The following is a 23136-nucleotide window of genomic DNA, read 5'->3' as shown; positions in this document are numbered from 1 at the left end:
GAGAATATATAAAGCATAACATGGCAGGAAAAATCATGTGTTTCAAGTCAAAAGTTATTGATAAAATGATTAAGATCAATATATATTAAACAACTTAGAAGTTTGAACTTGATTAAGACCAAACTACAAAGACAAATATGATTATCACTTAAAAAAAACAACCACTGATAAAGTTAATGAGTGGAATTTGTGGGTGGGGACTTACTTAACCCTCATTCTAACCTCCTTAATAATCATTAATCAATCAAGTAATCAATACAGATCCAGTCTCTAAATGGTCAAATTAACATTATACAACTTCTTAAATATAATTGCTACCAAACTCTATCTCATTATTTTGCACAGTATGTAGTGTTTATGACTTCATGTTCAATTTGCCTTCAGAGAAAAAATTGCAGAATATCTACGAGTGAATGGTGGATTAATATCGCAACAACTTCCATTAAGTTTTGCCATTTCTTATGCAATAGTTTTTCCATTTCTAATGTAAATTAGTTATGAACTAATCATGGAAAATAAGTAGATGGGGGAAAATATGGCTCAATCTAGCATGTTAATAATCTGATTCATTGCAATTTTCATTTGATATGTGAATACTAATGTGACACTATCTTCCCTAGCCATTTTGAGTTTGAACATGAATATTTGCATGTAATTTGTTGATCTAAGTTTGTGTTTGAGCATCATCATTGGAAAAATCAGGGTCAGCAGGCTTGTCCATCAAGGCAGTAATGATCTCCATCTGCGAGGCGTTCCTCAAGCTCCGAACGGATGAAGCATAAACCGCGAATTCGGGCAGCAACGAGCTCTCCCTGGCCTTGAACACCGCGGCCTCCTTCCTCCTCTTATACCTAAACCAGGCCGCCTGGATGAAGCACGCGCCCCACGTCCTCCACTGCTGCGAGTGGAACCTGAACTTATGCCTCAGCTGCTTGTTGTGCAGCTTCCTGAACTGAGACGTTACGAACTTGACGTCGTCCGCCCCCAGCGCGAATGCCTCCACCTCCGTCATGGCCCTCACCGTCCGTGTTGACGTTGGGAGGAGGACGTTCGGCCGCCTGCACAGGCCCCAGCTCAGCAGCTCCTCCCCGCAAAACTCTCCCGATCCCAATTGACAAGAGTTGAAAAAACCTGTCCTGCCACCGTTGGTCGTGTAGGAGTCAAGGCGCCCGCGGAGGATGAAGAGCATTTCCACCACAGGGTCCCCCTCCCGGACCAGGCAGGTCCCGGGGGTGCACAGAATGGGCTTGAGCCTCTCGCATATCGCGTCCAGGCTCAGCTCGTCCACCTCCTCGAACAGGGCAACCTGTTCATTCGTTACGAAATAAAGCAGGACAGAAAACGATATCACTTACTAAGAAAATAGATAGGAAGGAAAACTGACTCGGCGAACAAGGTCGAGGCAGAGATGGTGTTTGATGTCACGGCGGAGATCAGGAGGCAGACCTTTGAGAATAGCTTCCTCGTCGACACCTCGGGTCGTAACCCATCGATACAGATCATAACTGCGCACCCTCTGCTTCATCTCGTGAGGGAGTTGCCTATGATGCATCCATTTCTCTGTGTCGATCCGTCTAACCCTCCACTCTTCCAATCGCGCAGTTGAAGATTGGAGATATGCCTGTTGTTCAATAAGTACTTAGTGATCATACAATAAGATTAATACAAGTGAATCAACTTACTTGCATATTGCCTATGAGCAATGCAAAGAGCACCAATCCAAGAATGGCAATGGCTATGGCAAAATTTATCTCTCCTATATAACTAGTTGTAAGTAGATTCTGTCCAAGAGAGCTGGGACATATACAAGTATGTTATCAAATCCAGGATAAGTTTGAGGTTTCATTGATTGATAAATGAAATAGGAGAGCTGATACAATCCCAGCAGAGCCGCAGCCTCGGCGGGAGCCGAGCATGGAGCAGGGGACGACTCCGGCGGAACAGCAGAGGGCGGAACAAGGGACGACCCCGGCGGACCTACAGCCTCAGCAAGAGCCGGTCGTGGAGCGGAGTGTAGCGAGAGAGGAAGTATCCATTGCGAAGTCAAGGCCGGCAAGGAACGTGAAGCCTCCGAGCCGATTCGGCAACTTCGTGGCCCGATAGTCTCTTCCCATATTTTTGTTCTTTTTATTTTTGGCAATGGTCGACTTTAGTATTTATTTTTGGCATATTTTATTATTTATTTTGACAATTGAGTCGAGCGTAATTATAAGCTCCGTCGGGTTTTCTTGTTGGTTCTTTCCCGATGACTAGGATTAGGTCGAACCAAACCTAGGGTCCATAGATTATAAATAGGGCTGTTATGTCACAACACATGAATAACAAGAATATTTTTGCCCTACTTTCCGTTGCTTAACAATCAAGAAAACCTAGAAACGTGCTGCCCGACGAGAGGACTCGCGCACAGCCGCTTTCGGGAGACTCCGCCGACCCTCCGAGAAGGGTGCCGGACGTGAGAGGACGACGATAGGCATCGTCGGGTTCAGTTAAGGAAAAGGAGCCTTAACATCTGGTGCTTTCAGTTGAACTCTATGCGACGATACAACAACTACGGTAGACCGGGGTGGAGTTCATCTCGCCGTGGCCAACCGGTGAACCGTCGCGAGGCTGGAGGGTTTACTCATCAGCCGTTTGACGATTTGGACGTGGAGCCGAGACAGGGGGAAGACGTCCAGCATGGGGACCCTGTTAATAATAAGTTGGACCGGCTGTTGGATCGGTTCGACAAATTGGATGTGTGGAGGGATGAGACGGATCGGCGATTTGAAAATCTGGAGGCGCCTTCCGCACGCGAGGTAGAACCCCCGTCGCGCCAGGGCGATTGGGAGGAGTACGAGGAGATTGACGTAAGAGGCAAGAGACCATGGGACAGTGGGCTCAGGCCGCGCCGCGCGCCGGGTGGCTGGGAACCAGCGGGGGTCGATTCAGGCCATTCGCGACATACCGGGTTCAATCAAGCGTTTGATCGCCCGCCGTCCTGTTGGGACCCCCCCCAACGGTTCACATCGCGCGAATCACCGTTCGACCGGTCCGAGAGGGTCAAGATGGCTGCACCACGATTCGATGGCTCGGACGCTACCAATTGGGTGTCCCGGGTCCAGTTTTATTTTAATCATCTGATGATCCCGGACGCACAACGCTTACACTACGCCGTAATGTTGTTCGACCCACCGGCGTCGGAATGGGTTTTTAACTATTGCGCGAACAATAAATTTGTCACGTGGCAGGAGTTCTTGGATGATGTGCGCCATCGTTTTGATAGACAAAGCTTTCAAGACTACTTCGGTCTAATTGCGAAGTTGACACAGACCGGAACGGTGCTCGAGTATCATGACACGTTTGAGAGGTACCTTAACCGGATTCAGGGCGTTCCGGAGAAACAGCTCTTCACGCTGTTCGTGGCCGGTTTGAAGCCGGATATGCAGGAAAGGTTGCGCCTACATCGCCCGCCGTCCCTAGCCGCGGCGATGGCCCTAACCTTGGAACTGGCGGACTCGCACCCCGATCGACAACAGCCACAGCTGACTGCTCGTCGCCCGTGGCAACCTCGGGATGGTCGCAATCCGACGGCCCCGAACCCCGCCCAATCTTCGGCCCAGACCCCCGTAGGTCAGCCTCAGCAGGCGGCTCAGGGCCGAGCTCCCATCCACGCTCGTCCCCCTCAAATCCGGGTGTCCCAGGCTGAAAAAGCAGAACGGGCAAAGCTGGGCCTCTGCTACTTCTGCCCGGATAAGTGGGTCGTGGGGCACGTTTGCAAGCAGCGACTACTCTGTTACGCCGATGATCCGATCGATGGGGAGGACGAGGACCTAGAGAACATCCCGACTGAGGACTTAGAGGATACAGAGGTAGCGCATGTCCACACGATGAATGGCGGCCGACGGTCGCGCCCCTTGAATGTGATGGGGACCATCCAGGACCGGGAAGTGAGTATTTTGATTGATACGGGGAGTGATCGGGATTTTCTCCACCCACAGATCGCGGAGGGATTGCACCTAGCGATCGACCCTATTCGGCCGTTTAGGGTGATTGTCGGGAATGGCGAGGCACTGCTTTGCACGCACATCTCAAAGCAGACAAAATTGGACATACAAGGAACCACATTCTTGGTAGATCTACACATTTTGCCGGTGCATGGACCGGACGTGATATTAGGGATGGACTGGCTCGAGTCCTTGGGACCAATCACTGCAGACTTCGCAGATAAGAAGCTTACTTTCTCTCAGGGGAATCGCCAGGTCGTGCTGAAGGGTATATTGCCCCCTCCCCGCCGCGTTAATCTCCATCTGATGGCTTCGTTGGTGCCGCCGCGTCTGGGGCACGACGTCTTCGAACTGTTGTTACTAGACCCAGAAGCCGTTCACGGCGGGGCCGCATCGAGCGAGGATTTTCCGCCGGGCCTACCGTCGGGTATAGTGGAGGTATTGACAAAATTCAGGACGGTTTTCAGCTTGCCGATGGGGATGCCCCCCAAACGTCCTTTCGACCACCGAGTCCATCTGTTGCCGGGTACGCGACCCATCAACGTACGGCCTTATCGCTATCCTTACTTTCAGAAGAATGAGATTGGGCGGCAGGTGAAAGACATGCTTGAACAGGGCATCATTCAACGAAGCAACAGCCCGTTCTCGTCTCCAGTACTTCTTATCAGGAAGAAGGATGGGACGTTCCGTTTTTGCATCGATTACCGGGCTTTGAATAGCGCCACAATCCCTGATCATTTTCCGATCCCAACGGCAGATGAACTCTTTGACGAGCTGGGCAAGGCTCGGGTTTTCACTAAATTGGATCTGCGTTCGGGATACCACCAAATCAGAATGCATGACACGGACATTTTCAAGACGGCTTTCCGCACCCATGATGGCCACTTTGAGTTTTTGGTCATGCCGTTCGGCCTCACAAATGCACCATCAACGTTTCAGGCAGCGATGAACACGATTTTTCAACCAATGCTCCGGAAATTTGTTATCGTCTTCTTCGATGACATTTTAGTTTACAGCCCGTCGGAGGAGGCGCACGGGCAGCACCTGGCCGAGGTACTCACCGTGCTTAAGAAGAACGACTTCTTCGTAAAACTATCGAAGTGCTCGTTTTGCAACACCACGGTGGAATATCTAGGGCATCTGATCAGCGAAGGCCTTTTAAAGGCCGATCCAGGCAAGATTTCCGCAATGACGGCGTGGCCTACACCCAAGTCAGTCAAGGAGCTTAGGGGTTTTTTGGGGCTGACAGGGTACTACCGTCGCTTTATTGCGGGGTATGCGATGATTGCGGCTCCGTTGACCGAGCTACTCAAGAAGGATTCCTTCCGTTGGTCTCCGGAGGCGGAGGAGAGTTTTATGGACTTGAAGACGGCGATGACGTCGGCCCCGGTTCTACGTCTACCCGACTTCGAACGCCAATTTTGTATAGAGACCGACGCATCGGATCTAGGCATCGGGGCAGTATTGTTGCAAGATGGCCATCCTATAGCCTACTTCAGCAAGAAATTGGGACCCCGACGTCGGGTGGCGTCGACATATCACAAGGAATTGTACGCCATTGTAGAGGCAGTACAAAAATGGCGACAATATCTCTTGGGCCGGGAATTCATGATTAGAAGCGATCAAAAGAGCTTGAAAGAATTGTTACAACAAATCGTTCAGACCCCAGATCAACAGCTTTATGTGAGGAAATTAATGGGGTACAAGTTCACGATCGAATACAAAAAGGGGTCGACCAACCGCGCGGCTGACGCGTTGTCACGCCGCGCAGAGACGACCGAGGGTGAGCCTCCGGTCAATGCAGCGGGGGGGGGGGGACTTCGACGATGAGCAGGCGGACGGAGTTCTGCTGGCAGCAGCCGCCTGCCCAGTTCCACATCTGATCGACCTATTGCGGCGCGAGACGGCCTCGTCCCCAGTAATGCGGGAATTGACCAAGGACATCACGGAGGGTCGTGCCCAGCCTCAGCTATCGTACGTAGACGGGTTAGTCTACTACAAGAGGCGCATATTTGTGGGGTCCCGATCATCCGCTCGCACACCGATACTGACTGAATATCACTGTTCTCAGTCGGCGGGACATCCGGGCTTTGAACGAACGCTTCGGAGAGTGACGGCCGAGTTCTACTGGCCAAATATGAAGAAAGAGATTCGCCGTTTCGTCGAAGCATGTGTGGTATGCCAGACCACAAAATATTCTACTAAAAAACCGGCGGGTTTGCTACAACCTCTACCGATTCCTTCTCAGGTTTGGGAGGATGTATCGATGGATTTCATTACGGGCCTACCACCCTCGCGGGGATACACGGCCATCATGGTCGTCGTGGATCGTCTGTCCAAGTACGCCCACTTTGCAGCCTTACCGACGCGGTTTGATGCTCTACGGGTGGCACATTTGTTTGTGAATACGGTGGTCCGACACCATGGTTTTCCCAAGACGTTGGTTTCAGATCGCGATTCGGTATTCCTAAATAAGATTTGGGAGGAAATTATGCGTCTAAGTGGGACAAAGTTGAACTTTTCAACGGCATACCATCCTCAATCGGATGGCCAGACAGAGGTGAGGAATAGGGGGCTCGAGCAATATTTGCGCGCCTTCGCGGGTGACCGACCGTCGAAGTGGACGAACTTCTTGCCGTGGGCGGAGCTGGCCCTTAATTGCTTCTATCATGCGGGTCTGGGCATGTCACCTTTTAAGGCGCTATATGGGAGAGACCCGCCGAGCTTGGTGTTTGCGCCTCCATCGGCCGCGACGCCACCGGCAGTAGCGGATTTGATACGCCAGCGGAGTCAGTTGTTGGTGCAGCTTCGCGCGAACTTGGCCCGCGCACAGCAGCGGATGCGTGACTCGGCGAACAGGCATCGGCGCAACCTGGAGTTTGCGGTAGGGGATAAAGTGTTGCTCAAACTTCAGCCATATCGACAGCATTCCGTCGCACGTCCGTTGTCGGCAAAATTGGCTAGGCGGTATTATGGTCCGTTTAAGGTGATTGGGCGGATAGGGCAGGTCGCCTACCGGCTACAGCTTCCGGAGGGGAGCAGGATCCATAACGTCTTCCACGTTAGTCTCCTACGGCCTTTTGTGGAGGGCGACGCGGCGAGTAGTGTGGGGGATTTGCCGACGGAGTTCTTCGGTGAGCGACCAGTGGTGTACCCTGTGCGGGTCTTGGAGAAGAGGATGCTGTGGACCGGGGATCAGCCAAGGGAACATGCGTTAGTTCGGTGGTCGGATGGGACAGAATCGCCTACGTGGGAGCCTTTGGATACGATCCGACAGATGTTTCCGAATATCCTCCTTGAGGACAAGGACGTGGCTATGGAGGGGGGGGGTTGATACAATCCCAACAGAGCCGCAGCCTCGGCGGGAGCCGAGCATGGAGCAGGGGACGACTCCGGCGGAACAGCAGAGGGCGGAACAGGGGACGACCCCGGCGGACCTACAGCCTCAGCAAGAGCCGGTCGTGGAGCGGAGTGTAGCGAGAGAGGAAGTATCCATTGCGAAGTCAAGGCCGGCAAGGAACGTGAAGCCTCCGAGCCGATTCGGCAACTTCGTGGCCCGATAGTCTCTTCCCATATTTTTGTTCTTTTTATTTTTGGCAATGGTCGACTTTAGTATTTATTTTTGGCATATTTTATTATTTATTTTGACAATTGAGTCGAGCGTAATTATAAGCTCCGTCGGGTTTTCTTGTTGGTTCTTTCCCGATGACTAGGATTAGGTCGAACCAAACCTAGGGTCCATAGATTATAAATAGGGCTGTTATGTCACAACACATGAATAACAAGAATATTTTTGCCCTACTTTCCGTTGCTTAACAATCAAGAAAACCTAGAAACGTGCTGCCCGACGAGAGGACTCGCGCACAGCCGCTTTCGGGAGACTCCGCCGACCCTCCGAGAAGGGCGCCGGACGTGAGAGGACGACGATAGGCATCGTCGGGTTCAGTTAAGGAAAAGGAGCCTTAACAAGAGCATACCTTAGATTTCTTAGTCCCCACCAAAAACAGTAGGAGTATTTGGTAGGGAAGCTCGACTTGGCAACTCGATGAAGCAGCGCGTCGCCATAGATCCCAAAGTCATAAAATTGGGTGCCTGCGCCGCACATTACAGTAATATTGCTGGATGCAAACCACCATCTTCTCTCAGGATCACCGGCTGTTTTGCAGTCGAAATACAAGTAGTGACACTTTGGTTGAGCATCGCAGACGCTCTTCCAACACATTTCTTGCCTCTCGATCGACAACAGGTACCAAAGGGAACCGATCACCTGCAATAAATCCAACAATCATCAAACTCTATATTCAACACTCTCTTCTTCTCTAAGCTAGTGGAGTAGTACAAAACTTACATGGCTTGCCAGCATAAAGAGCATGAGATTGAAAGCTGCACCCGCCCATGCTGCTTCCACCACCACACCAGCAGTCGTGATGATCTTAGACGACAGCGGGAAAACAAGATATAGCCTCAACACAAATTGAACTATGATTGTCACGCGGAGCCCATGTTTTGCACCGATCACATTTGAGCCTCTCAGGAATGGGATCACGACCCATATCAACAACTAGGAACACCAATAGGTTATCACATGTTAGTATAGTTTTTTGAGGAGAATTAATCAAATATTACTACCTGTGGAAGAGGCAGAGCGGCTAATAAATCAAACCAAAAGTCTTTACGAAGATATCTAGAAGCGATCTTTGAGGAGTTGATAACCAGCTCTCCCCTCCCAAATATGCGAGAGGAAGGGGCAGTGAAGGCCGTTCTAAACCGGACAAAAATGTGAGTGACATAAGATGCATCGAGGATGCAACGAGTGAGTGTGAGGGCTATCTCGAGGGGGATGGATGCTTGCATGCAGGCTTCTTCCGCGACATTGGGCAAGTAGAAGAAGAGAGGGTCCACAAACAGGGAAATGAGACATGCGATTAGAAAATATTTATTCCACGCGCTTAGAAAAGTTCCTCGTGGATCAAATATCTTCTTTTGCACTATTTGGTAGTCCTCGGAGAATACTCTCGAAAGCTTCTTCTTGCTGCAATGCATCTCACCATTGTACTTGCTGGGCCCGGTTTCAATGTCGTCCTGAAATCTAAACAATATTCATCTTTTGAAACTAATCATACTGCACACTAAAACAAGATTTAGAATACCTTAGAGATTTCGCACCCGAGCTGCCCATGATTGTTGAAGCGAAGTACGAATCAAATATGCTCTCGTTTAAGTTTCACTGACAGCTTCCAAATATAATCTCATATAGATATAGCATCTAGTGCATATATATATAATGAAAGAGAATATAACAAGTAAAACAAAATCAAGCATTCAAGAAAGGAGATTGAGACTGAGTTCCAAAACATGACAAAATGTTGTTGATTCTCTTGTATCGAATCATTGGCATTTCAGCTGACCATCTCAAATACACACCAAGAGCCAGAATATCTGAGTTATGCAATTTAACATATACAAACAAGACAAGGAATCCTATGTTTTAATTAGCAGCCACCAAGTAAATGCTATATCATTCCTGCAATTCCTTTCCTCGCTGAATCTCACCGTAGCATTATTACCATCTACAGAGCCTCTGCTTCAGTTACTCGGTTACTGTTCCTACGATTAGCGTTAATATTGAGAGATTACGTTTCGATCTAAACCAAACAGAGAACGCAGTAATAGTATACATCCGTTTGTGCTTTGAGTAATGGAGGCCTCATCTTTGTTTCAATCTAAACCAAAGTGAAAGCACAAAAAGGACAGCTCTTTTGTCAAATCACTTGATGTTTTCAAAGGTTTAATAAGCTTCATATCGAAGGTGAATAACGATTAGGAGTTGGAGTTGAATAACATAATAGAACAAGAAAGCTAAACAAATGAGATTACAATTTCATTCCAACCAAAATGCCAAGTGCCAACAAGCGCTCATTGTTCAAACAAAATAACTAGTGGATTACATATTATGAATCACGCAGGCGATTGCAGACACTAGTTGCAACAATGCAGAAGCTGAATACTTGGTTGCAACTTGAGTGTGTAGTTCCACTTCATATCAACTTCACGAAACAGCATGTGCGACACTCTGCTTTACATACAAGATAACTATGACTAAAGCTATGATGCAAAGATTTAGAGGCACATTTAAACATGACATGGTTAAAAATGTAAGACTAGGTAAGAAGTAATACCATGATCGATAGTTCGCGGGATCAAAACTGTTTATGTTTTAAATTTTAACGACGGTCTTCAGCAGGACTAACTCGAATAGGTCGACCCTCCAGCTCCTGCCAAGAGCAAATTTTGAATTTTTCAAGCCTCAATTATAGTAGGGAATGCACAAAAACTCAACCATAAAGTCATTAAACTCTATTAAGTTTAAGACTAGGATATACTTACTGTGCCATCCAATGACTCAACAGCTCTGTTGACCTCTTCGGCCGAGCTGTAGGTAACAAACCCGAAACCCCTGGATCTACCACTATCTCTATCATAAACCACCCTAGCCTCCTGAACATCTCCGTGCTCGCTAAACACAGACTCAAGAGCAAGGTTGTCCACATCCCATGAAAGGTTACCCACATAAATCTTGTTGGTATTACCAAATCGTTCACGGCCCTCCCTGGGTCCTCCGAATGAAGAGTTTCCATAGCTTGATCGTTCCCGATCCCGTCCCCTGGATCCTCCAAAGGAGCTTTCCCTTTTAGGTGGTGGTGGTCCAGAGTTTACACGCAAAGCTCTGCCCTCAACTTCCTGAAGGAGAATCAGAAAGAATGAAGAAAACCAAGGGTTTGTATGTACACGAGCAAGAGATAATGAGAACAAACCAACAACAAAACAATGTGAACAATCGAATGTAGAAGTGGCCATAAAACTTACGTATCCATTGAATTGTTCAACAGCAGCTTCAGCTTCCTCAACCGAAGACATCACCACGAAGGCAAAACCCCGACTTCTTCCCGTAGCCTTGTCATAGATGACCTGAAAAACCTCCCAATTCAAGTTAACAAATTACAATAGTTTCATTATTCTCTTGATACTATTAATTAATACTACCACCCCCTCTAACCAGGAAACTATAACTAAAATACAAAAGGTAACAAGTTTAGAATTTGAGTCCGAAATCTGAAGACTTGCAAACCCAAAATCGAGTAAAGAATCTCCTCTACGCTAAAACCCACATTGACGGACTTTGATTTTTCAGTAAAAATCCTACTATCTTTTGCATATATGATTTCTGTTTATTGAAGCAAAAATTTGAAATTGATTATAAAATATTGTAGGATTAGTGTTTAATAGATTTGAAAAAGTAAAAAAAATGTTTGAGGTAAAATTAGTATTATTGGATGTGATAATTAATAAAAATAGAAAAAGAAAATGAGAGAAACAGACCTCAACCTCCTCCACACCTCCAGCTTGTTGAAACAAGTCGGCAAGCGCAGCACTGTCAACACTAAAGGGCAAATTCCCCACAAAGAGCTTCAAATCCGGAGTGTCCTCCACCTCAGCCTCAGCGCCGCCCAAGTAGGGGGTTCCCTCCTCCGAGAGAGCCACGTTCCGCGCAAAAATGGAAGCGCGGGTGGTGACGGCAAGAAGGAGTTTGGGGAGGGTTTTGATGGAAGAGGGCGTGAAGAGAGAAGGAGCGGAGGAGTGGTGCTGGTGTAGGTAGAGGGTGCGTGGGGTTAAGGATAAGAAATGGGTAGAAGCGGCCATTGCTAGTGTGTAGAGATAAGGTTTTTGCTTCTCCTCTTAACAACTGCAAACACACTCGCTTTGCTCTGCTTTATATATCAACCTTGATGCAACTTGCCGGCCCTCTGTATATTAACCGATTTACATCAACTAGACTTGCAACGTGCTAGTATTTAATTTTTTTTAAGCTATGTAATAAAGTTTCGAAAAATATCTAGAGTTTAAAACAGAGTGTATAGTTCTAGATAAGGTTCTGGTGTTTTTGACCGTTTATACGCATTGTCATTCCTCTATTTTAGCTCGACTTTGTTATAAGTTTGATTAAAATAAAAGTTTATTTATTTTTTCATATTTTCTATTTTTTCAAATTACATCAACTTTAAATTTTTTAATTCTTTTTCTAAATTAAAAATCTAGGGATGGGGATACGAACCTTAAAGTTCAGTTTCGATTAGTGGATTTAGGGTTCATGACAGTTCTTGATTCTAACCGAAAATGGAAGAACAGTTTAAGTTAGAGACTAATTTTAATTTTCTATATACTCATTTTAATTTCATAAAATTATAAAAACTAAAAAGTAAAATTTCTACCTCTCATTTAAACTACCGATATATGGAGTTCAATAATTTTGTTTGAGTTGTTTTTTAATCTATACATGCATTCTAATATGTGCGTGAATGGATGCAATGTCATAGAACTATCAATCCAACCTATGAATTAAATCCTTTTAGCAAATTGCTGACACAATTGAATGTTCATAAGATGACATAATTTCGATGTTATGAAGTTGCTGACATATTTAATTTTAATCTACACTTAGAGACATTCTCATTGAGCATTATCCTTTTCAAAGAATCGCGCTTCTCCCTCTCAAGTCTCAATCTCTCCCCACGCCGGCGATGCTGTTGCTCTCTCCGACAAGGGACGATGCTGCTCTCTCCAACAAGCCGTGTCGGTCCCTGAAACTATTAACTTTGGTCAAATTATGGTATTTCTCACAAACTTTTGGTAAACTTTATATTCTTCATCTATTTGTCTTTCTCATTTCCGTCTTCTGCTGCTGCCGGTCGTTGGTGTCTTGGTGGGTATAGTTTCCTTCATTTGCATTCAGAATTCACATAGTTTGCACTTGCCAATCAGAAACTGCTCTCATGTACAAGCCTCAGCAAGCGTAAATCATTATTGCATTTTCTAGTATCAATCCAAAACAAACTGCAGTGCTTGATACAATAGCTAATCATGCCAATAGGTGAGAAAGAGGATGATTACATGTTTTAATTTTAAAATTTTAATAAATCAAAACAATGCTGTTTTGATTACAAAGGAGTAGATTCTAATATGTCACTAGTTTTGATTTATTAGTTTGGAAAAGAATTAGAAAAAACCAAAGTCCATGTATTCGTTTTTGAGGTAAAAAAATCAGAAAATATTGAAAGTTCCGTATTTACAAGCAAATAAACCTTAAATAAAATAATAGAAATTGAAATTGGTCAGCATTCAAACTTCAAAATCAGTCACCTGTCCAAACAAGAAAGCCAGAATTCTTGTTGATACAAACAACTTCTATTGATTTATTCCATAGCATCAAGTTTCCATCTCTCTGGTAAATAACTCAAAAATGCTGCCAAAATAAACAACAAATAAAGCAAAACAGCCAAAGAGCTACACATCTCAAGTGCAAGAACTAAATCCCACAAGAGAATCAAGAAATATACAGATAAACGTCATGGAATCAAGAAATATTGATAAACAAAAACCCTTATCCAAGTTTGTACAGACATACATCCAGATCTACTACAATCATCCAAATCAGATTGAAGTCTTTGCAGCTGCTCCAATCAGTAACCCCTCCCTTCTCCATAATCTTGCATAGTATTGAATACGCATTGAGAGTCTTCCCAGCAGCAAGAAGAGTGTCTATAACCTTCTCGCAGCTTGATAGATCAATGCTGTAGTCTCTGTCCATACCATAATCCAGCAACTTCAAAGCAGCAATCGTTTTCCCCTTCTCACACAGAAGGGATAACAGGCTGTCAAAGTCAGGCGCGATGCCACTCTGCATCAGCAGCTCGATTCGCCCGAGGGCTTCCTCAACGTGCCCCCTCATGAGCAAAGCTTCCAATATCTTAAAAATCAAATCTTTATGATCAGTCACCCCCTTCTCCAGCATCGTCTTCATCACCCTGCTCGCAGTCTGCACCCGTCCATCTTCAAACAACGCGTCCATCAACGACCGATACAGCGAGGAGTCTGGAGAATGACCATTCTCGATCATGCTATCCAGTACGACCTTCGCCTCTCCAGGATCCTTCTTTGCCAAGTAACTTTCCACAAGCGAATCAAAAGCACTTTTCTCCGAAGCAACCTTCCTCCTAAGCATGATTTTGAGAAGCTCAGATGCAGAATCAGGTGTCCCTTCTTTTGAATGCCCACAGATAAGGGCATTCAGGGCAATGGGATCTTGGACACCCAATTTCATCAACTGCCGCACAAGGGCTTCAGCCTTGGCAGTCTGGCCATTGCTGCAAAGATACTCAACCATCGGATTGTAAGCACTCGGTTCCATATGCAAAGTACTCTGAGGCCTTAATATGATATCCTTCTCAATGAGCTTGTCCAGCAACTTCACACCTCTATCATATTGACCAGCCTTGCAGCAATTTTCAATGAGAACACCGTAATGTCCTGCTTCCGTTGGAATACTCAGCTTGATCATCGCCTTCAACACATCAACTGCAGCATCCAAATCACCCACCTTGCATTGGCCAAGCATCAGTTTCATGAAAATCGAGTTATCCTTAGGTGGAATGTGCTTCTCCACCATCTCCCTCAACACAGCCCGAGCCTCAGACATCTTCTCTGCATCACACAGGCCCGGCAACAAGGTTGAATAGGTGACAGCATTTGGCTTAATCCCATATCCCCTCATCTCCTCCACCAACCTCAATGCATCATCCACTCTCTCCACCGCAACATACCCTTTGATCAAAGTCGTATGCGTAATCACAGTAGGCTCAATGTTCCTACCTTTCATCTCCACAAAATACGCCTCTGCCTCCTCGGTTTTCCCAACTCGATTATACCCATTAATCATTGTGTTATACGTGACCGCATCCGGCATAATCTCACGCGCCTTCATATCCTCAAAGAACCTATTCGCAGTCTCCACCTTCCCCGAAAGAAAAAATCCCCAAATCAAAACGTTGAAAGTATGCCTAGTTGGCTCAATCCCCTTACTCAACATCTTATTGTAATACCTCTTCGCCATCATATACCTCCCCCTACGCATAATCACTTTAAACAGAACGTCATAGCTCTTAACAGTGCGATCCACTCCTAATTCCTCCATTTTCTGAAACAACTTCACACTCTCCTGAACTATACCCGCCTTCCCATAGCTATCAATCATCACAACCCACAAATCCTCATCCCAATTCAAACCTTTTTTGGGCATATCCAGAAGAATGCATCTAGCGTGATTGAGCTTCGAAGACCTCCCGAGAATTTCAATCATCTTGAGATGGCCCTCCCTATCGTGCTGAATAAGATTCGATCTCTCGACCCACCTGAAAAACTGAAGCGCGTGGCCCGAGTTCTTGGCGCCGTGCAACACATTGTAAACGAGCTCGTGGTCGAAGCTCGGCACCAGCTGCCGGATTGAGTTCTGGAGGCGGGTCGTCCAGGGTCGATTATCCATCATTCTGCAAATAGTATCCTCTATATTTTCCGGGTTCTTAGGGCGCCTGAGTTCTCGGAAAGGCGATGCGGGGACCATCGCTTCTGGTGATGAAATTGGATCTGCGGAGATGGGGAGTTGTTCATTTGGGATAGGATTCTCCACATTTAGGATGGGGGTTTCGGAGGAGCAGAAGAAGGCCGATTTGAAGGAAAACGGGGATGAGAGCCTGACGAGATTGGGATTCAAATGGATCTGCTTGGAAGCAGCTAGAGGCGCCATTTTGCGATGGCCTTGGAGAATCAATGGATAGAGGTTGGGTTAGAGAGAGATGGAATAAGGAGGGTTTTGCAGCCATTGTCTTGTTAGGGTTTAAAGACAGACGGCAGTTCTCGCTTCAAGCTTCGACAGACTTTGTTTTCCATTTATTTTTATGCATGTATGACCTTAATGGACCAAAAAAATCATGAAATTTGATCTAATTTTAATTAAAAAAATAACCAACTATATTACGTTTGTAAAATTTGGGAAAACATATAACATTAGCTAAATTTATATAACTAATTGATAAATTGTAAAAGTGGGAAAATATTATTACATTAGCTAAATTCGAGAATAATAAATTTTAAATGTTACGATAGTACTAATTAATATTATTAGAGGTTGGGATAAATTTTTATTCCTGATTTTCTTTTCTTTTTTTACCTTAGAAGTTTCACATCAAGCCAATCCAAGGATCTAAATAATGAAAAACTCCTAGCATGAAAACATTTATTTTAAGTGATGGTTCATCTTATTATATTCCATCCATTCCATTTAAAGCTAAGCATTTTTCTCAACACGAAATTTGAGTGGATGTTGTCAATTTTATGAGTTAATTAATATTTCCTCCGTCCTATAAGAATAGACACTCTTTCCGTTTTATTCGTCCCATAAAAATATACAGTATTTTCTAAGTTTAAAAACTCTTTTCTCTCATGAGGTGAGACTCATTCTTCACAAACAACACTTTAATTACTTTTTTTTCTACCAATTGTGTATTAAAATCCGAAACTCTTACTTTATCAATTGGGTTTTAAAACTCGTGTCCAACCAAAAGTGTATATTCTTATGGGACGGATGGAGTAATAAAATTATGCCCTTAAAACAAGTTTAGTTCCCCTATAATCACTTCAACCGCAAGCAAAAAACAACAAATTAGTTTAACAGGTATTGATCCCACGAGGACTCCAATTGAGGCATGAGAGGTACTCACGCGAAGATCTTGCGAATATGGAGACAATGTTGATCTTTTAAGATCGTTTGGAAATCATCTCTGATGACCGATTACTGTTTATATTCTGATCTTTCTTTTTTTTCGAGCATACTTACTCCTTTCTTCTATTCCTCTTCAAGCTTTAGAGCATCCACAACCGTGCTCTTGCCAGCGGCACGGTTGTGGGCCCGGGCGGTACTATTCATGCCTGCTCTCTGGCAAGAGCACAACACCCACAACTGTGCTCTTCCGCAAGGACGAGCACAATTAATATAAAATTCAATTAAACAAAAACATTTCCATAATATTAAAATCCATTTAAAAACCACAATAAATATTACAAATTACAAATAAAATTAAAAAATACATAATTAAAATCCTAAAAATTAAAAATTACATAATTAAACTCCTTAAAATTAAAAAATACATAATTAAAATCCTAAAAATTAAAAATTACATAATTAAACTCCTAATAAGACTACGCATCCGGCGGGATCAACCCCAACTGTTTTTGGAGACCTTTTATCATGGTCTCGTGTGTTTCAAGTTGCGTGGGGGTCATAGATGACCTATCGGCCATATTGAGTTGGCTTAAGAGCATCCACAGCGAGTTGTTCGGGGGTGGAGGTGGCACATAGGGAGCGGGAGCGGCTTCGGGAGTGGCTTCGGGAGTCGAGCCGCGACGACGGTTGGCCGCCGCCTTCTTCTTTCCTTGGGGGCGGCGTTGGGAACCGCTCGGTCCTGCGTCGGGGCTACCCAAGTTAGCTCCGGCGAGTTGGCTAGCCACTTCTTCCGAGCCGGAGTCGGATAGGGCTACCGACCTTGATCGTTTGGAGGAGCCGCTAGAGGAGGATGTTATGCCTCCCTTATACTTCGGGTGCGTCCGCGTCTCCTGCCAAACGTTAAGATATTTGAACGACTTACCGTTCATGGATTGGTAGGTGCTCAGCGCGGCGGTGATGATGTCGACCTCGCTTCGGCCACTCCCGGCATTCCGGGACTCCTGGATGAAATAGCCGTTGAACTTGCCAATTTCTTCGTTGGCTCGGCCGATGCAGTTGCGCACCATACTCTCGTTACGCTCGATCGTTCCCGGCGGCCGGTTTGCATTGTACCGGCTAGAGACGCGCCACCAAAAGTGATCGCCGGATTGGTTCGTTCCAACCACCGCATCTTCGGAGATTTCCAAGTACGCCTTGAACAATCTTTCCATCTCCGCCGGTGAGTACGGTGTGCGGACACCGGCGCGAGATGGAGGAGTCGGCATTTGGGAAGGGGCGCGAGGCCTAGGCTCCGGTGTCCACCCGTAGCGCCCATCGGAGGCACCTTGATCGTCGATTGGGTATGGCCGGTAGCCACCCGGAACGCCCGAATCTTGGGTGAGAGGAGGGGCCGAATATTCCGTTTCCAGACTAGGAAACGGTTGTGAACCGAACCATTCGGGGTTCCAACCGTGGGAGCCCGAAGGGTTATCGTCTTGGCCGGACATAGTGATGTTGAGAGAATGAAGATGAAAATGGATATGAGAGAATGGAGATGAGAATGGATATTGGAGAATGATGATGAGAGTTGTGTAGTTTGATGTGAATTTTTGGGGTGAAATTGGGGGTATTTATAGATGAAAGTGTGTATTTTTGGGGTAAAAAAAATGAAAAAAAATTAAAAAGGTGTAAAAAATGGTTATAAACTGATATATTTTTTTGGGGAAGTGAATTTTTTTTTTATTTTTTTATCGATTTTTTTAATAAAAAACCGATTTTTTTAAAAAAATAAAAATAAAAAATGTTTAAACACAACGGCTATGCCGTTGACGAATAGGAGCGCGCCACGTGTGCGTCCGCTGGCACGGACGTGCTCGATACATCGAGCAGCGCCGTGCCAGCGGCGCGAGCGCAGCGGCGGCGGATGGCGTCCGTGCCAGCGGCGCGGACGGCGGTGGCGACGGACGCCACCGCTGCGCATGCTCTTAGCCATTTCGCTGATGATTCTGTAATTTACTTTAACAATAAGATTAAAATCATACTCCAAATACAATTTGATTCATATAAGTTGGACATCTAAAAAACAATTAAGATAGAGAGATGGAGTAGGAAGGTATAAAAAATATACTCAAAATCGCGAACAAACAACTCACTGTTCGGTTAATTGATTAACCAAAAATATAATTTTTAAAATACTTTCATTGGGCCTTTTGGATCACTTATGGGCCATAGACTCGTATGAGTTAGGCCCCAACTACAAATTTTAGTATAAGGGTCACACAACATTTTCTGTTAGGGCATCCGCAATGGCGTTCGCCCAGCAATAGCACAGCCACAAACTTCACCTGCCACATCATCAGCACTAAAAATCCTCCTGCCACATCATCAGGACAAGCAAATAGCTCAGCAATAGCCCAGCAATAGCCTAGCCACATCATCCCTAATTATATAAAACAAATAATTGACAATCACACAAAATACGGAATTAAATTTACGACACAGATACGGGAAAATCTAATTATTTTAATTAAAATTTAAAAAAAGTACATTTTAAAAAATTACATAATTAAAAAAAACTAACGCCGTGCAATCCTCCGCCCCCACAACTCTTCAATTAAATCATTTTGGAGTCGAATATGAGCATCCGTTTGGCGCATGTCGGCATTTGCTTGGAGGAGGCCGGCTTCATCGTGCGGGACCGCATTTCGTACGTTGGGGGCGGCTATGCCGTGGCTTGGACCGGCTTCATTATCGTCGTTGGCCCAACTAGTCAGTCGTACACCTTCATCTTCGACAATCATGTTGTGCATGATAATACAGGCGTACATTATATCAGCAATGTAGTCGATATGCCACAAACCCGTTTGTCACGCCCGCATTTTATAAGGATAAAAAAGACGGTTGATCGCGACTAGGGGAGGATTAAAGAAGCGGGGAAGAAAGGGGAAAACAACACAAATCGACCATAGCTCGAAACAAATGGGAATAGCTCGAATAAAATGAGAGTATCTCAACAATACATGCACTCAAAAGAAGGACAACTACTCAGCGGAAGCATTTGAGAGAAGGAATATGCCACGTGTGAAGACATGACACACTCTAGACACTTAGATTTCTTCAACGACCTTGCTCAACACCCACCGCTCCCATCACGCTCAACCTGCACATTTTAAAAAAAAATGCAGGGCTAAGTACTTGATGCACTCAGTGGACTCATGCCGAAAACATTTTATAAAATATTGTGTCAGCATTTAAAAGTGAACTCGGGGTTTTACAAAAGACCAAGTCACCAAAACATTTTCTCGCTCAAAAGTATGGTTGCAACCCATTTTTCTCTCTCCTCGTACCATATCTGAACCTCCTATGTGAAATGAGAACGTGGCCACATTCTCGATCACCGGACCGGCCAACTCGAAAGCTAGCGCACGATTCCCTCTGTGTACACTAGCTTGAATAGGGACTCGCTCCCTAGACAAACCCGAATTCGATTAAACTCATAACTTCTAGTAGGGACTCGCTCCCCACTAGACGATCAGATAGGCACATCCTCAAAAATAAAAATACGGCATGACACAATATATTTCACATAAAAATATACTTAGAGCATTGCCCTTATTTAAAAGAAATCCCACCTCGTTCTCTTAATATTCTTACCTTGAAAACTCTCACTCCGCCTTAACTCGCTTGTGAAAGAAAAACCCTTTTGAAATAAAATAACAAACTCATCAAAAACTCGTAAACATCTAGTTAAATTAGAATGAATGCATCCTACGTGAACTTGCGTGCTCGTTTATTTCCTCGCTCATTCTTAAAGAAATTTCTAGATTCTCATATACTAAAAGCTCCATCCAACATCAGCTCCAAAATTAATTAATTAACAAGGCCCACAAAACAAAAATACTCCGACCCATTACTAAACTACCACTGCCGGCCCAACATAAAAATAAAAACAAGTGGCCCAAAATTCCCAAAATTAAAAAAAAAACTTGTAACAATTAAACAAACCATCTAAGTGAAAATTCTCATCCCAATCATATTACGTTTTCCCTTTATACATATCCCCAATTTCAACTCTCTCTCTCTCTCCTGCACCTCACCCTACATATCCCCAATTTCATCTCTCTCTCTCTCTCCTGCACCTCACCCTACATATCCCCAATTTCATCTCTCTCTCTCCTGCACCTCACCCTCTTCTTCCAACACGTCCCAAAGTTTGAGATGTCCACAATTTCGCACTCTTCTCGCCTTCTCCCTCGCATTCTCCACTGCTCCAGCAGTCACCGCCCAAAGCTGCCGAAATTCGCTGTCGTCACTGCCTCTCCGTCGCCGCCGCTGTCCGCCCGCTCCGGCGGTCAGCTCCTCCGTCTGTTGCGCTGCTACTCCCAACGGTAAGTCCCTTTCCCCAATTCATTCTAATTCTATTTCTCTTAATCGATTTTGATTTGTTTCTCGGATGATTAAATTTTCAGTTGAGACAAAGGCTAAACTTAAAGATTGAAACTTTGTACAGAGCACGGTGATTTAGAATTATCCTAAATGAATGCAAGGAATTCAAGGCTGGGAATTGATCGGTGATTACCTTCTTCGGCGGTAGAAAACTCTCTTCTCCAACTCGGTTCTTTCTCTAGATTTTAGTTCCCGATTTTTCTTGGTATTGAATTTATGTGTAGAAAGATCGTGGGATTGACTGGATATATATAGGCAAAACTAAAGATATTGATGGATTTGGTGGTTGGAGAGATTTTAGGGAGTGGAGATATGGGAGAAACCGTATCATATTTTGATAGTTTGGATTTGTTTGATATTTATATGCAGATCACGGAGGAGGAAAATCTTTGTAAAATCTCTAATTAAATTTGAATTATGGAATAATTGGTGACCAAGTTAGCTAGGAAAAGATTTAATTTGATTAATTTGATTTTTTTTCCTCTCTCTCTCTTTTTTACGGGGTGTTACACCGTTGGACCCCTAATTGCCACCCATCGAGACTGGAGCACACCAAATGCGCGCTCCACGTCCTTGCGCGCCGACTCCTGGCATTCCGCAAAGTAGGCCTTCCTCTCATCCGATGCGCATCTTATCGTCTTCATAAAGACGAGCCACCTAGGGCATATCCCATCCGCCAAGTAGTAGTCCATATCATGCTGGGTCCCGTTGGCGACAAAACTGATGGTCGGACCGACGCCCTGGCACTGCTCGTTGAAAAGGGGCGACGAGTTGAGGACGTTGAGGTCGTTGTTCGACACGGCTATCCCAAAACACGCATGCCAAATCCATAGCCGGTGGTCAGCAACGGCCTCCAGGATCATCGTGGGATTCTTTCCCTTGTAGCCGGTCGTGTAGAACCCCTTCCAGGCAGCGGAACAGTTCTTCCACTCCCAATGCATACAATCTATGCTGCCTAACATACCCGGGAACCCATGCTTCTCCTCGTGCATCTGCATCAGATACTGGCAGTCTTCGCGAGTAGGGCTTCGAAGGTACTGATCAAGGAAAATTTCAATCACGCCCTGACAGAAATACTTCATACATTCAATGGCAGTCGACTCACCGATGTGGAGGTACTCGTCCCACATGTCTCCCGCACCTCCGTAGGCCAACTGCCTGATTGCCGCAGTGCACTTTTGAATAGGTGTGTGGCCGGGTATGCCAGCCGCATCGTGCCTGAAGCGGAAATACAGATATCGCTGCTCCAAGGCGTTAACAGTACGCATAAACATGGCTCTGCTCATTCTAAAACGGCGCCTGAAATGGTTGTCGTTGAACCGCGGCTCCTGTGCGAAGTAGTCTGCGTATAGGTGCTGATGTGCAGCTACGTGATCACATTCAATCACTGTTCGGCGGTGGACAACTGGTGGTGGTCGAGGTCGAGGTACCGCCGGCTGCAAGACCCTCTGCATCAGCCGATCAATCTCACGGTTCGTATAGGCCTCTAATGCTTCGTTCATTCGACGTTCGTACTCCTCAGCATCCCCACCACTACCACCACTACCACCACTACTACCACCAACGTTGCTCATTTCTCGTTGTTGATCTTGTACTGAAATTAAGATAGAGAGAGTACCCGTTAAAACAAGTGGTGCGAATGAAAATGACGTGCAAATCGCGTATATATAGTGTTTCGAAAAGTAAAAAAAAATAATTAAATACGCTCGTCGAACGCTCTCCGGTCTTGAGCCTGCAATGGCGGCGAGCAGACGGCGAGCGCTCGCGAATCGGCCAGCGCTAGCCAATTTTTCGCCGAAATGGCGCTCGCCGATTCCAATGGTTCGGCGAGCGGACCGGCGTGCGCCGGAAATCGGCTAGCCGGCCCGCTCGCCGCCATTGGAGATGCTCTTACCATTCTAGGATGAGTCGTTCGTCTATTCTCTTAGTTTACTGAAATATATAATTAAATATTAAATAGACGATATGAGTAATTAGTTTACTGAAATATGTAATTAAATATTAAATAAATGAAATTTCATAAATTAAGTATAATTAAGGTGATTGTTACTCCTTCCGTCCCGCTTTAGGAGTCCCGGTTGAGTCGGACACATGTTTTAAGAAAGTGTTTAAGTG

The 23136-nt window shown here is 45.3% G+C and overlaps 3 protein-coding genes and 1 long non-coding RNA gene across 5 annotated transcripts; 1 reads left to right on the top strand and 3 right to left on the bottom strand.

Annotated features, from left to right (window-relative positions):
- Positions 1-533: 533 nt before the first annotated feature.
- LOC121795452 (protein CNGC15b-like) lies at positions 534-9733 on the bottom strand. Its single transcript, XM_042193992.1, has 7 exons — positions 9134-9733; positions 8613-9072; positions 8332-8544; positions 7961-8250; positions 1683-1794; positions 1385-1621; positions 534-1306 (listed from the first exon to the last, which is right to left on the bottom strand). The coding sequence occupies exons 1-7, from the start codon at positions 9160-9162 to the stop codon at positions 665-667; spliced, it is 1983 nt and encodes a 660-aa protein (XP_042049926.1). The 5' UTR covers positions 9163-9733; the 3' UTR covers positions 534-664.
- Positions 9734-9843: 110 nt separating this feature from the next.
- LOC121795451 (29 kDa ribonucleoprotein A, chloroplastic-like) lies at positions 9844-11774 on the bottom strand. 2 transcript variants are annotated; one of them, XM_042193991.1, is made up of 5 exons: positions 11364-11774; positions 10851-10952; positions 10371-10724; positions 10163-10258; positions 9844-10059 (listed from the first exon to the last, which is right to left on the bottom strand). In XM_042193991.1, the coding sequence occupies exons 1-4, from the start codon at positions 11682-11684 to the stop codon at positions 10208-10210; spliced, it is 828 nt and encodes a 275-aa protein (XP_042049925.1). In that variant the 5' UTR covers positions 11685-11774; the 3' UTR covers positions 9844-10059; positions 10163-10207. The 2 variants fall into 2 exon arrangements, with proteins under 2 accessions (XP_042049925.1, XP_042049924.1); XM_042193990.1 differs by having other exon boundaries at positions 9844-10056; positions 11364-11772.
- A 1436-nt stretch (positions 11775-13210) lies between these two features.
- On the bottom strand, positions 13211-15735 carry LOC121797247 (pentatricopeptide repeat-containing protein At2g37230-like). The gene has a single exon (XM_042196002.1). It carries the CDS (start codon positions 15619-15621, stop codon positions 13423-13425), a length of 2199 nt encoding a protein of 732 aa, XP_042051936.1. The 5' UTR covers positions 15622-15735; the 3' UTR covers positions 13211-13422.
- A 4886-nt stretch (positions 15736-20621) lies between these two features.
- On the top strand, positions 20622-21472 carry LOC121793825. The gene is made up of 2 exons (XR_006049174.1): positions 20622-20963; positions 21045-21472. It is a non-coding gene; the product is annotated as an uncharacterized LOC121793825 (long non-coding RNA).
- Positions 21473-23136: the final 1664 nt, after the last annotated feature.

The sequence above is a fragment of the Salvia splendens genome, chromosome 3 (assembly GCF_004379255.2).
Source record: "Salvia splendens isolate huo1 chromosome 3, SspV2, whole genome shotgun sequence".
In the NCBI taxonomy this organism is placed as follows: Eukaryota; Viridiplantae; Streptophyta; class Magnoliopsida; order Lamiales; family Lamiaceae; genus Salvia; species Salvia splendens.
This window is presented reverse-complemented; position numbering and strand designations above follow the sequence as displayed.